Source organism: Lissotriton vulgaris, chromosome 7, assembly GCF_964263255.1.
Source record: "Lissotriton vulgaris chromosome 7, aLisVul1.2, whole genome shotgun sequence".
Taxonomy (NCBI): Eukaryota; Metazoa; Chordata; class Amphibia; order Caudata; family Salamandridae; genus Lissotriton; species Lissotriton vulgaris.
Genome location: NC_141695.1, coordinates 643,752,170 through 643,766,582, shown reverse-complemented (window position 1 = coordinate 643,766,582; position 14,413 = coordinate 643,752,170). Strand labels below are relative to the sequence as shown.

Sequence of the window (14,413 nt, the reverse complement as noted above, 5' to 3'; positions counted from 1 at the left end):
CAGTGGGGGGCTGAGCATAGAGTGCAGCAGTGAAGGGACGGTGCAGTGGGACTGAGGAGAGAGTGTAGCAGTGAAGGGATAATGCAGTGAGAGGCTGAGGAGAGTACAGCAGTGAAGGGACGGTGCAGTGGGGAGGAGGAGTGAGTGCAGCAGTGAAGTGACCGTGCAGTGAGAGGCTGAGGAGAGTGCAGCAGTGAAGGGACTGTGCAAGGAGAGGCTAAGGAGAGAGTGCATCAGTAAAGGGATGGTGCAGGGAGAGGCTGAAGAGAGTGCAGCAGTGAAGGGATGGTGCAGTGAGAGACTGAGGAGAGTGCACAAGTGAAGGGACGGTGCAGGGAGAGGCTGAAGAGAGTGCAGCAGTGAAGGGACGATGCAATGGGAGGCTGAGCAGAGAGTGCATCAGTGAATGGACGGTGCAGGGAGAGGCTGAGCAGAGTGCAGCAGTGAAGGGACGGTGCAGGGAGGGGCTGTGGAGAGAGTGCATCAGTGAAGGGACGGTGCAGGGAGAGGCTGAGGTCCTTATTTTTTCTAATTTGATTTGCCTTCTCAAGCTTTTGATTTTTAAGAAACGTACTGGAGTGGAACCCCAAACCAATTCCAAGCACCTTGAAAGAGTCACCAGCATCCCCAGCAGCCACTGCCTATTGGAGCAGTACCAGGTCTGTCCTGAATATCTGGAGTGGTATAGTTGGCAAACACACATGTGGACTGGCAGGGCGGTAAGTGGGCCGGGCCCCCCGAATCTCACACGAGGTAGTAATTAAAACTAATTTTGAAACAGGTCACCATTGGGCCCTATATTCAGGTCCTTAACTTCACTGGCTAAAAACACTGATTGAGTTCTAAATAATTCATGTAAAAAAATGTAAGTAATCCATGTCAGTATTTTAGTTCTTGTTTCTATTTCCCGTTTAACGTTCTTAAGAAATGCAAGATTAAGTAAACTATTTCCAGGGTGCTGTGTTTCTTTATTTTTCCATGAAACATTTACTCTTGAGTAGGTGTTTATAGCGGGCACAATTGAGAGCTCTGAAGGTGAGGCTGAAAGCAGTGCGAGTTAACACAGTGCTTGTCAGTGACTTCAAAAGGTGTTCGGAATACGTGGCCATCCAATGCTTGGCCTCTTTGCAGGGTGCACAGAGCAATGGGCGGGTATTCCCGTTGCAATTGTAATTCTGTGAAAATGTGTGAGGAGGTGCACAGGAGTCTAAATATTGAGGTGGCGACAGTAAAAACAATATTGTCAGAACACAATGTAGCCAGCTCAAGGCTTTGTATGCAGTGTGCGAGCTGTGGCCTTAAATTCTTTCAATTGGACCAACTGGATTAACCTTCCGGAGACTAATGACTTGTGCACTGTACTCCTGTACTGTGCACACGCCGCTCAAACCATTAACATAACAAGAAGCGCCTAGAAGCACAGAGGGCTGAGCGCTTTACAAATATCCTCCTTGGGCACTCCCGGTTTTACAATAGTTAAGCACCGCAAGAAATGGGAAATATCCCTCCCCTCCGGTGGGTTGGAGTTGTGGGGGGGGGGAGGGGGCAGGTCGGAATTAGGGAGAAGAAAAAGGAGATACGAGATTGTAGGGAAAGGAGGGGAACCGAAGAGACAAAGAGTGTGGACAATGCAGAGGCAATAGAATGATGGAGGGAAAAAGGTGCCAGATGAGAGTGTCAGATAGATATGGGGAGAAGTGACAGGGGCAGGGGAGGAGACCAATGCACAGGTGACAGCAGATGAACCTGGTCAGAGTGGAGAAACAAAGAAAACGATACAGAGGGTGCAGGAGAGAGAGCGGAAGGAGAAGTAACAAGACAGAGAGAGGTGGTAATGCGGATGGATGGGGGAGAAGAGGCCGCCAGAGCAGAATAGAAAGAGAAAGAGAAAGAGAAAGAGAGGGAGAAAGAGAAAGAGAAAGAGAAAGAAAGAGAAAGAGAAGAGAAAGAGAAAGAGAAAGAGAGAGAGAGAGAGAGAGAGAGAGAGAGAGAGAGAGAGAGAGAGAGAGACCTGTAGAGTGGGTGGGAAGAATAGTGTGACCGAGGCACAGTGGTGGGAGGGAGCGTTAGAAGCCCAGTAAAACACGTGTCTGTTTATTGGAATACACAAAACGTCTGCTGAGTACGAGCACAGCCGTGCGACGTACTTTGAGCCTGAGGCCGCTCTGTGATGGGGGAGAGGGAGGGGCAGGTGTGAGAGGCGCCATGACAACAAAGAATGCAGGAAAGCAGATGGTGCACGCACGTGCATTCATGCTTGTGGCCAGGAAGCAGAGGCTGGGTGGCACTTTTGAGCTCCCCTTTACAAAATGTCGCGGAACAAACGGCGCATGCGCTGTTTTAGCTCGACGTAAAAAGAGAGATGTACTAGACTTCCCTATTGGTATTCTGTGGTGCCATCCATGTACAATATTTTCTTTTGTGATGAAATGCCTGCATTATAAAGATCATTTGTGAGGCTGCCAGGTCAGTAATGACCTCACTGTTGGCTAAATTAGATCATGTTTATGCTGTTTATCTTAGACACTTTTAAAGAGGAGCCCCGGGCGCACTGGATAGTGCACGGCTCGGGGCACCTCTAGGACGCAAACCCACTCGGAACACCTGCCCAGCGGGCAGGAAACAGGTGAGCCTAACCCCACGGGGAGGGTAGTGGAAGGGAGCAGGATCGAATCACGAGCTGAAAGTGGGGAAATCAAATGTGGTCCGATGTGATCTTTAGCACGACGGAGGAGAGCTGCAGCAGAGGGAGGGGGAGGGAGGCGAGAGCGCGACGGAGGAGGGCAGAGGGAAGGGAGGAGGGAGCGGAGCCGAGCAGCTCCTAGGGAGGAGTGAAGAAGAGGGACCAAATGCGGTCCGATGGATTTTTAGCACGACGGAGGAGAGCTGCAGCGCAACGAGGAGGGCAGAGGGAAGGGAGGAGGCGAGCGAAGCCGAGCAGCCTAAGGAGGCGAGCAGCTCCGAAAACACCACCACGTTTCTCCGAGGCAAGGAGAAAATGCCTTGGAGAAACGCACGGCCATTTTCGGATTTGGGGGCGTGTTTTGCTGTGCTGAGTGACGGATGACGTCACTGTCTAAAGAACAGCAAAAATTACGCCCCCAAATCCGAAAAGGACGGGGCTACATCGGAGTGATGGATCTCTCCTCCAATGGCTGGCCTCCGTTTAGGAAGCCAGCCAATTGAGGAGAGGTCGAGTACAGAGGCGGGTTCAAGCTCCATACTCAAAATCATTAATTCTCTGACCGGAAGCTGGCAAGCCAGCATTTCCGGTCCGAGACCTAAAAAGGTGGAATCTCCTCGTTATCCGAGCCCCCTACAACACCCATATCGTATTAAAAGGAGCAAAAGGTCCAGAGAACTTGGGCCAAACAAAGGATGAAGCTCAAGCTACAAGACAAATCATGATTACAATCTCACACTCGGAAATAGTCAACAAAGAGGACTATCAGTACTGGAGATTCCCAAGTACACAACAAGGAGCAGCATGAACTAAAACAACCCATAAAAACCCAAAAATATTGCAGGACTGTAAAATCTGCTCCTGGAATGTGAATGGTCTAGCATCAAAAATAGAGGAGAATGACTTTATTGACTTCCTCCTACAGTACGACATACTGCTACTGCAAGAAACCTGGCAGCTAACACACACTCAAATTGTAGGCTACAAAGAACATCACATTCCAGCAAAAAAGGAGTCAACACGCGGAAGAGCAAAAGGCGGCCTATCGATTTACATCTCAACAGATATACCATGGCTAAAGAAAACATTGATTTAGACTTCTGCTGGTTGCAATGTATTAAACTCACAGTCTCCATTACTTGCACGTTGTTAATCTTGAACATCTATATGCATCCAGCTCATAAGCATAAGGGGAGAGACATCCAACAATTGGCTGCCGCCATCAAAACCCTAAAGCTAATTTACCCACACGCCCATATAATATTGTCCGGGGACTTCAATATGAATTTGATGCAAGCCCAAGAAAAATACCAACCCACCCATATAAAGGTCAGGAATGGAAACACAACTAGACGTGACACTTCGGGCAAAAAATGCGCTGTACTATTGGATAACCAATCATTTTATACTTTAAATGGACGAAGCCCACAAGACACTCCGGCGGCTTTTACAAGAGTTACGGCAAAATCAGGAGAAACAATCGATTTCCCTCTAGTAGACCCAGACCTATTTCCCTTCATCACAAACTTTCAAATAATAGAAAGAGTAGATAGCGATCACTATCCTCAATCTTTTATATTAACCAACATTCATGAAAAATCGCAGCCAACTAGTGCCCTCACCCAATTCACCCAACTGTATAATCTAAATCGATTAACATGGAACAATAATACAGTAGATGTAATTATGGAGCTCTGCTCGACACAATTGGCGGCTACAGACGCAAAACCATTAGGGATAGAGGCCTGGGAATTACTTATTAATAACCTGATTAGAATGTTTTCACATAGCCCTAGATACCAAAACTCCACTAGAACAAGTGGGTCTGTATGGTACACGCACGCCCTAAGAAAAAAAAAAAGAAAACTAAATAAAGCTCTTAGACAAATTCGAACTCAAGGTCAACAACCCTCTCGGCAGGCCCTGACCACAATCAAACAAATCAAAATGACTTAAAAAAAGAGATTGGTGCTGCAAAACGCACATATAACGAACAACTTTGGACAAAAATGCTCCATGTTAGCCGACAACAAAATTCAAATGAGTTTTGGGCTCAAATCAATGTATTATCAAATGGGAAAAAACGGCACCATAACTCTGACATAACGGAGCACGCATGGAGAGCTCACATCAAAGCCAGATTTAACACCCAGGAAGACCCCGGGGCTATCGCCAAAAATTATACATCGAAGGCGAGACGGCTCAGCGCCAGTATTCTCAGAAATATCTTAGTTGGAGAGCATTGGATAGCTCAGACACCGAAATTAACCTCGAAGGCCTTAAGTTGCAAGACTAGCAAATTGAATTTGAAAACTCACAGTAACCTCCAAGTTGAACAACCTGAAGACACAACTCAGCGAGGTCCATGTGATACTCTAGAGTCAGATCAATCAATTCTTGATCTACAGATCACACAAAAACAAGCATTGAATGCAATAAAAAAAACAGAGGTCTGACGGGGCGCCGGGACCAAACGGCTTGCCCAACGCCCTATCTAAAAAAGATCAAGCATTTTGGTTGAAACATCTATCATTACTGTTCACTCATATTTTGGAATCCCACATAATCCCAGATTTCTGGCGAGGAAGCATATTGCACCCAATATTTAAATCAGGAGCTCGTTCAAATCCCTCAAACTGTTTTTCTAGTCTACAAAAAAAGATACCAAAATTTACTTGGACTATCAGTAGTAACTGCTTGGACCAGGTGGGAACGAACAAGTTACTTACCTTCGGTAACGATATATCTGTAAGAAACAGTAGTTAGTATTAGATTCCTTACCTTAGAATATCCCCAGGCGTCAGACTGGATCCGGAAACTTTTGCGTAGCAGTACCCTTGCCCGTCGGTAGGCGTCGTCTGCGGTTCCGCGTCAGTCGTCGGCGTCGTGGGCGCCGTGATGACGTCGTTGGAGTACTTAGACGCCGCCTCCGCACATTGACGTCAGTTCTTAGACACAGCTTTTCTGCGCCAGAAACGCAGAGCCACGTTAAAAACTAACACTGGTGCCATTGAAACTAGGGCCCTGAAAGGGGATAACCTTAACCCTAGATATCGGTTCGCAGAAAGGGGAGGATGGGTGGGGTGGTAAGGAATCTAATACTAACTACTGTTTCTTACAGATAAATCGTTACCGAAATTAAGTAACTTGTTCATCTGAAAGAAACAGGTTAGGATTAGATTCCTTACCTCAGTATAGTTACCCCAGCAATACCAACCCCGGTGGTGGGTCTGCGAACCAATAATCAGACCAGAAAGTCCTGGAGGACGGAACGGCCAAAGAAGCCATCCCTCCGGACTTGGCTGTCCAGGCAGTAGTGTCTTGCAAACGTGTGCAGCGAGGCCCACGTAGCTGCCTGACAGATGTCCTGCAAGGGGACTCCCCAGCCCAGGGCAGTGGTAGCCGCCGTGGCCAGAGTGGAATGGGCCCGCAGCCCAACAGGAGGCTCCATAGTCGCCAAGGAGTAACAAGCCTTGATACACAAGACGACCCACCGAGAGATGGTCCGCTTGTGTACTGCCCGTCCCTTCTTAGCGCCCACGTAACCAACATAGAGTTGGTCATCCACCCAGGACTGGCGTGTGCGATCCAGATAGAAGGAGAGCGCAAGTTTTGGGTCCAGACGGTGAAGCCGCTCTTCCTCCTTTGAGGGATGCGGAGGCGGAAAGAAGGTGGGCAAGGTGATTGACTGCCCAATGTGGAAGGCCGTGACAACCTTGGGCAGGAAAGAGGGTCTAGTCCGCAACACAACCTTGTCCGGATGGACAGAAAGGAAAGGAGGTTTGGATGAAAGAGCCTGGAGCTCACTCACTCTCCTGGCAGAGGTGATGGCAACCAGGAAAGCAGTCTTCAGAGTAAGAAGGCAGAGAGGACAGTTTTGAAGTGGCTCAAAGATAGCGCATATCATATAGGTAAGAACAAGATTCAAGTCCCACTGAGGCATCACAAACGGAACAGGGGGAAACATGTGTGTGATGCCTTTCAGAAAACGAGTTACAATAGGGAACTTGAACAAAGATGATTGATCAGGTGGCCTTAGAAAGGCTGAAAGGGCAGAAAGGTAGCCCTTGATAGTGCCCAGAGCAGAGCCCTGCTGGGCAAGAGAAAGAAGGAAGAGAAGAACCGCAGAAAGAGGGGCAGAGAGAGGATCCACAGCCTTTGCTGTGCACCATGCCACAAATCTGTTCCACCTGCAGGTGTATACCGACTTTGTGGAGGGAAGCCTGGCTGTCAGAATGACATTACAGACTTCAGGAGGCAAGTCAAATGGCCTCAACTGTCAACGCTCAATCTCCAAGCATGGAGGTGGAGACTGGACAGGTTCTGGTGGAGGACCGTCCCCTGCTGCTGCGACAGAAGGTCCTCCTGAAGAGGCAGACGAACCGGGGAATCGACTGACATACTGAGTAGCTCGGGATACCAGTACATTCGTGCCCAGTCCGGAACTACAAGGGTGACTTGGGCCCGGTCGCGTTTGATCTTCTTCAGCACTCTGGGCAGAAGTGGTATAGCGGAAAGGCGTACAACAGACCGAAACTTCACTCGCGACGAAAAGCGTCTCCGAGCGAGTGCCACCTTGGAAATTCCAACTCGCAGAACTGATGACATTGCGCGTTCTCTTCAGTGGCGAATAGATCTAACCAAGGTTCTCCCCACTGCAGAAAGAGACCTTGCGCCACGTCCGAGTTCAGACGCCATTCGTGATCCATCATGAACCGGCGGCTGAGTTCGTCGGCCCTGGCGTTCAGAGAACCTGCCAGGTGTTGAACCACCAGGGTCACGCCCTGATGTTCAACAAATTGCCAGAGGCGCAGAGCCTCCTGGCAGAGGGATTCAGAAAAGGGGGTGGTGATGGACAGAGTATCTGAATTAAGCAGAACACTCCTACCCAGTCCAAAGATGAGGGCTTGATCCATCACCGTTTTTTAGCTCACTGCACCATCCCAGCTCAGAACCTGGCTATATGCAAATTAGTCTGTCCCTGGCCCAGTGCATCATGGGAACAGGGCAGACCAAACTACCAAGCCTATTCTTTCACTGGAAAGGAAACAAGCTTCCGGGGACCGGTTTCTGGTACTTCAGCCGTCTTCGGCCCGGCTTGCTTGAATCCTGATGGTGCAGTGAGCAAGGGACTCGGATCGGAGTATACCCTTCCACGCTTATGGTGGACAAAACGATTCGGAGTCGAAGACTCGAAAATTATCAAAAGGGATCATAAAAAGTTTAGTAAAAAAATGACAAAGGTACCACTTTTTCCGGATCTGCGCTGCTGGCGTGGAAAAAAGAACTGACGTCAGCGCGCGGAGGCGGCGTCTAAGTACTCCGACGACGTCATCACGGCACCCACGACGCAGACGACGCCTACTGACGCGCACGGGTACTGCTACGCAAAAGTTTCCGGATCCAGTCTGACACCTGCGAATATTCTAAGGTAAGGAATCTAATACCAACCTGTTTATTTCAGATATATAAATACCTGGGAGTAGTTTTGGATCATCATCTCAACTATAAGCAATACATAGAACAGCAGAAAACATAAGCAAAACTGTTATTATTTGCATTTAAAATCTTTAGAAAAAAAACTCAGTGACAGTTCCACGGCCCATCTATTGTGGCAGCAAAATACCTACCTTCAATCACGTATGGTTCATAACTTTTAAACACAAAGGATGCCACAAGTCTGAACATCGCCCAAACTAGCCTCTTCAAAAGCCTATTTAAAATTCCGCGCTACATTTCTCAAACCCAGATCAGTCTAGAATTTGGGTTAAAAAAACAGATTCCGTCAAGACAAGGAGCGCTGTTAAAATATTATTGGAGAATGCGGGCAGCAGGGGAAGAGTCTCTGGCACACTGTTGCTGGCTAGAGGTTGAAAGGCAATCCAGGTTGAGCAACTCAGTTTACAAATTTTTAAAGCAATCTATGGAAGAATTAAACCTAGCGGAAGCTTGGCACACAACATTATCCTACCCAGAGTTCAAACGAATGGTCAATATACTAACCAATCAAATATCTCAAGAAAAAGATATAGCCTCATTGACTACGAAAACCAATGCATGAATTGTGCTGCCAACATACAAAAAGTTAAGGCCTCAACCACACTTGTCATAACATTTTGCAATTCGCATGAAGCAGCAACTGACATTACTGAAACTTGGAGTTTATTCAACCAAAGACCTAACCCCAAAATCGAAACACACTTGGCCATCAATAGACTGCCGCCTTTGTGGACAAGGAGACGAATCCTTGCTCCACCTACTTTGCATTTGTCCGGCATTATTAACTACACGGAAAGAACTTTTACGGCCAATAATGAAAAGACAACAAATAAGGACCTGTAGATCTGCCGTAATAAAATGTTTGGGAGGCTCAACAGTACAATTAGCATGCAAAGCAATACAGTTTTTGACTCTTGCTGCTAACGAACTAGAAAAGAGAGACAGAGAATATGAATCGGCTAAGCACGCAAAGTGATAAATTGTAGTTAATTAGCCTGCAGCTCATACAAGAACTATGTACCCTGAAAGCCTATCTCACTATTACAAGACTGAAGTAACCAGTTGTACCCTGTTTTTAGAGAAAAAAGTTTTATCATAGATTTTAACGCGAATTCACTAATTAATTTGTATCTTGGTTATGGATGTTATGTGTTTTAGCGGTAAGCCGCTCTTTTTATTATTTAAACCAAATCAAATAAAAGTAATTTTTCTCTCTCAAAGTTCAATTTACTTGCCATTGTGGCAGCTTCCCAATAGGAACAGAAGAGATAATAATTATCTTTATTCCCAGTTATTGTATTTTCCTTACATAAACAGTTGTCTGAACTGGTGCAAATAACTCTCCTGTAGTAGAGTATAGATGTAGTTTATTTGCAATTGATGTAGCTTCCCTTCACAATAAACAGCATATATATATTCTTAAGAACTTGAGACCACCCTAACTCAAAATACTAAATATGCTACGCCTAGTCTGAAAATATGTTGCTATGAACATGTATTTATGGAATCATATCAATGACTTACTGTGCTCTTCCTTGAAGTGTGCTTCATTGCTTGATTTGTAAACAAATAAGTGCATGTGCCCAAAGTATTTCACAAATGTTCACTGAAGCTAGCTACTCCCACTGAGGTGAAAAACCTGCACCAAGTTTACTAATGATAACGCTGGTGTGGCAAGTATGTACGGTCCCCAAAACTTGTCAAATCTCATTTTAATTTGCAGTTTGCGGAGTGTAATTGGCTGCTGTAGTATACCATAATCCTCGTCAAAATCAATCATTCACCCTTCTCCCTCACCATACAATTCTTATCTCCGGAAAATTACGTTTTGAAAAAGCTACTTTAGATATACTGAAAAAACTGTATTATCCTCTCAAGCAAATCATCATCTGCGATTATAACTTCAATATAAGAAACCACGACATTATTGTCTTGAAAGATTTACATAATTTTTCAAGCAAAAAGCACTGGCCTCTTCATATATTTCTGGGGCAATGCTTTTAACCTGAATTGCCTTTTGGTAGATTGAACCCTATTGGCAGACTTATATGAAAGGGAAATGGGAATGCTTTGGTGCATTCCAGAAAATAGTTTGGTCTCCGGCTCTCTATGGAATTCAGGTGTATCAATATACAGCAGTTGCAGGCAGAGGGGCCACGTTCAGAACCAGGCACTACATGCAGATGTCATGAGTGTCTGAAAAGTTTTGAACACCCAAACCTTACAATAAGACATATGACCTAGCTGCAGAAGGATTTCACTAGTGAAGCACAGTGAATAGCTATGGACTGTATCAATGAGGCATATTAAAAATAAGAACTGCCGTCAATTCACCAGTTGGCACATTATATACTCCAATGTCATTACATCTTGGGTTGGTGGAGTCACGGCAGAGGCAGCATGGTGAAACCTGGCGAGCCGTTCCTGGGGGGAAAAGGCTCTCGATCCAATCTGGCGCATGAGGCTATTCATAAGCTGGAGATGCTTCACGAAGAAGTATCCATCAAAAACTGTATAGTGTGTTAACTTCAACATTTTAATGGCAGTCAAGTTAAACATCATCAGACTAAAACATTTGACTGCACTAATTTTAATAGTGTTTAATTGTTTTCCTGTCCACGTGTTTCTTTCAATCTTAAATAATATTTCAATAAATCCTAAGAACGATGATAAGAAGGCCAGCAGCAAAAGTGAAATATGACTTTATCCAAGGAAGGAAGTGTTGTTGGATAGAACAAATTAACAGCTTATGTTACAGTAGCTTTCATGTTTGGAAACTTCATTAACTTTTTTTTGTTCCTTACCTTAAGACTAGTGTTGAAGCATGACTTGCCAGGTTCTTCAAATTTCCAAGTTTCTGATCTATGTATTTCAACTTTCTCTTTTGGAGTGTCAGGAATAATTAATGTGTTTCCTGCAGGCAATGGAAAGATTCCAAGTGAAACAGGACGGTCTTTCCTGAAATGAAAGGAGAACATTATTTCATTATGTTCAAAACTGTTGTATGTATCATTGCATTGCTATATTTTTCAGCTAAATACCCATCACATCACTGATACCCTCGTTTTTAGCTGTCCCTCCTGGTTGTAAAAGCAGTTTCAAACTTTCAATAGGGCTCCCCGTCCTTTCTAACTACCATAAAGGTAAGAACACCTATTAGTTTTGCCAATAACATGAATGCAGAGCTGTTGGCATTGCTAAAGTTTGTCTGTAAAGTATTGCTTAAAAAAAGGTTAAACAAAGAAGCATTTCAAAATACTGAGCAAAAAGCAAACACCTTACATACTCTCATAACTGTACACTGAATTTAATGATTTCAATCATGATAAACGGCAGATTTACTTTTCAAATGCTTTTCACTCAGGAACTCCGGACAGAATTTTAAAGATTCGGAATGCATCAGAATGTAAAGGGAAATGACGTCCAAGGCCTAATTTACATTCCACAGGGTTCAGCCATTTGGTCCTCTGCAGTAGCCCAGGGAGCAGGTTTATGGACCTCCAGGAGAAGTGTTTAGTTAAGCGCACCATCTACCTGAGAGGGAAAGACAAGGCTCTTTCACCAGCACCATAAAAGGCTTTGTGTGTCAAAGCTTGTGCTTTGATGCAACATGTAAAATGCAGGAGATACCACAAAAAAGACCGTAAAACTATACCAGGGTATTCCTATTAAGAGCACAACTCAAATCTCATTCCTTGCAGTTGACCTTTTATAGTGTGTAAAGGATAGCAGACCAGATTTACACACGATAGTGGATGCCCTACGAGTATTTGGAAATAACTCCAAACTCCAGGTGAACTGGAGCAAATTCTGTTTTTATCCAATACAACAATGGAGGTAAATCGGAGTAAAGTAATTAAGATGAATGCCATTACCTAAAGATATTTGTAGATACAAGTGTACTACTCTGACCCTAATCTGCAGGAGGGAAGCTGGGGCACACAATTAATGTGTTGCACTGTTAGTGGCCTTTTGGTATACATTGCACTGTCTGTTGCTGGACTTGTAGTGCTGTCTAAAACGGTGATGCTCCATAGGCTTCTTTACTACTTTGCCAAAATCCTGGTTATTGTCTGAAATGCAAACTTCAGGGAGTGTGACTCCCTGCCTAGAGATCTCATTTTGAGTACTTATAGATGCAGGGTGGCAAGTAGAGAGACACGGATTTTGAGCTGTACTATATAGCAGACCAAACACAATGGATTATTCACTGGCTGGACTATCACAATACATTGAAGTGGGCGAGTAATTCATAACCAATGGTGGAACACGGGGGCGGAGCTTGCCAGCGACAATGGCGAACGAGTAATCTATTAGCTCCCTGTCGCTGCCCCAGAAAAATCCGACAAAATCCTCCATCAGCTTGCACCTGGACTCCGGAACACAGTTCTTGCCATCCACGACACCCAGGTATCCTCCGGTGCCCATAACCGCGCTTGAAGACGCTGCTGTGTGGTCCAGTGGCGGAGTAAAATCCTACGGCGAGGTAGTCCGCGAGCCGAGCCCTCAAGTGATTTGGCGGCCGGTCTGCGTGCTGTGACGTGCGGCCCTGCGGGGCGGCTGAGGCCGGTGGTGTCTGCGGCCTGGGCGCGAGGAACGCTAAGCCCCGAACATCGAGAGGGGAGAGGTACACTCCACCCGACCTCTCCCCCCCACCCCCCACAGACTATTACACCCGGTCGGCTGCTGGGCACAGCGGGCTCTCCTCTACGGCGCAGCCGTGCTGCTGGTGGGGTGCTCCGGCACATGTTGCCCGGACCTCTGAGGTTGGAACAGACTGGGAAGAGCCACATGAGAGAGACCTGCAGCAAGGGGGCTCTCGCATGACCGCGGCAGCAACATCGGGGCGCCTGTAACACCTACCTCGGAGCGTCCCTTCTCACGCGAGGCACAGCTGTAGCACTGATAAAACAGGCGGCCAAAGACGGCAATCTGGGGGCCTGAAGGCTGACATTGCGACAGATTGGCGGCGACCTCAGTCACCGGCCTGACACCGCTAGCAGGTGCGGTAATGAAGCTGAGAGTGAGCAACAGATCCCCCCCCACCGGGCAGGCCTGGCGGTGCGACGCGCCGACAGCACAGCAGACACAACAATCAGACAGCACAGCAGACACAACAATCACGCCACTGCGGGCGGACCTTCTTGGGGGTCACCTGTAGTACAGCGTTTGTGTTGAGGTGCTTCGAACCAGCGGGACACCAAGGAACGCTCTGGAGGGAACCCTACACCCGGTGCTTGTTGGGCACTGTGACAGCGTTGCACTCCCACAGTGAATTTGCCCCAGCGCCATTCTGCAGCCTAGCCAGTCAGAGTAGGCTGCGCAGCAGGGCATCGATATGGGGAAAGGTGATAAAACCCAGACCAGACTCCCATTTGAGCAGCGACGCGCTAAGTCCTCAGACATCCCGGAGACAGATATAACAAACTTGGCGAGTGGAGTGGCGAATACTGACTACTTGGACATCAAAAATATGCTGCTGGCTATGGAAAAAGGCCTACAAGACAGTATGGTGTCGATCGGCTCCAAAATAGACTCACTCACCTACCGGATGGAACGCATGGCGGAGCGCGTCGACAAACACGCGGATCGCCTGGATATGTCCGAGCGACACCTCACAGAGGTTGAGGAGGCGCAAACGGAACTGGATCCCGACCATAAGAAACTAGGGAAACTCATGCAAACTCTTCAAGAGAAGAAGGAAGATTTGGAGGCGCGATCGAGACGCTCTAACATACGAATCACGGGCGTTCCAGAGACGACGCAAACTGGCGTTATGGAAAAATTTGTGGAGAAGCTCCTCGTCACACTCCTGGGAGAGTCAATTTCCTCGCCAATGTACATAGTGGAACGCGCGCACCGCTCGCTTGGCCCACGACCTCGCACAGGTGCCCCGCCGCGCCCCATCATCGCCAAGCTCCTCAATTATAGAGGCAGAGACGCTGCTCTCCGGGCAGCTGGAGACAAGAAGACATTGCAGTTTGAGGGCTCCGAAATCTCCCTCTATCCTGCCTTCACGGCGAGAGTGCAAGAGGCACGTAAACACTTTGCCCCCTATAAAAGACAGCTTCGGGAACTTGGACTGGATTATGCCATGCTGTATCCAGCAAAACTACGAGTTAACCGGCAGGGGAACTCCCATTTCTTCACAGACCCTAAAGCACTCCAGCAAGCACTGAAAGGATGGTCCAAGACACGTCGCACGGACTCCGATGGTCAGGTGGACTGTGA

At 46.9% G+C, this 14,413-nt stretch overlaps 1 protein-coding gene across 4 annotated transcripts in view; it reads right to left on the bottom strand.

The window, feature by feature from the left end:
• The window catches only part of SPAG9 (sperm associated antigen 9), a 1,654,314-nt gene that overhangs the window by 1,399,493 nt on the left and 240,408 nt on the right, over positions 1–14,413 (bottom strand). For all 4 annotated transcript variants that reach the window (XM_086930851.1, XM_086930853.1, XM_086930852.1 and 1 more), the window contains one exon: positions 10,987–11,140. In XM_086930851.1, the coding sequence (XP_086786977.1) occupies positions 10,987–11,140 (154 nt within the window). The remainder of the gene's footprint in view (positions 1–10,986; positions 11,141–14,413) is intronic.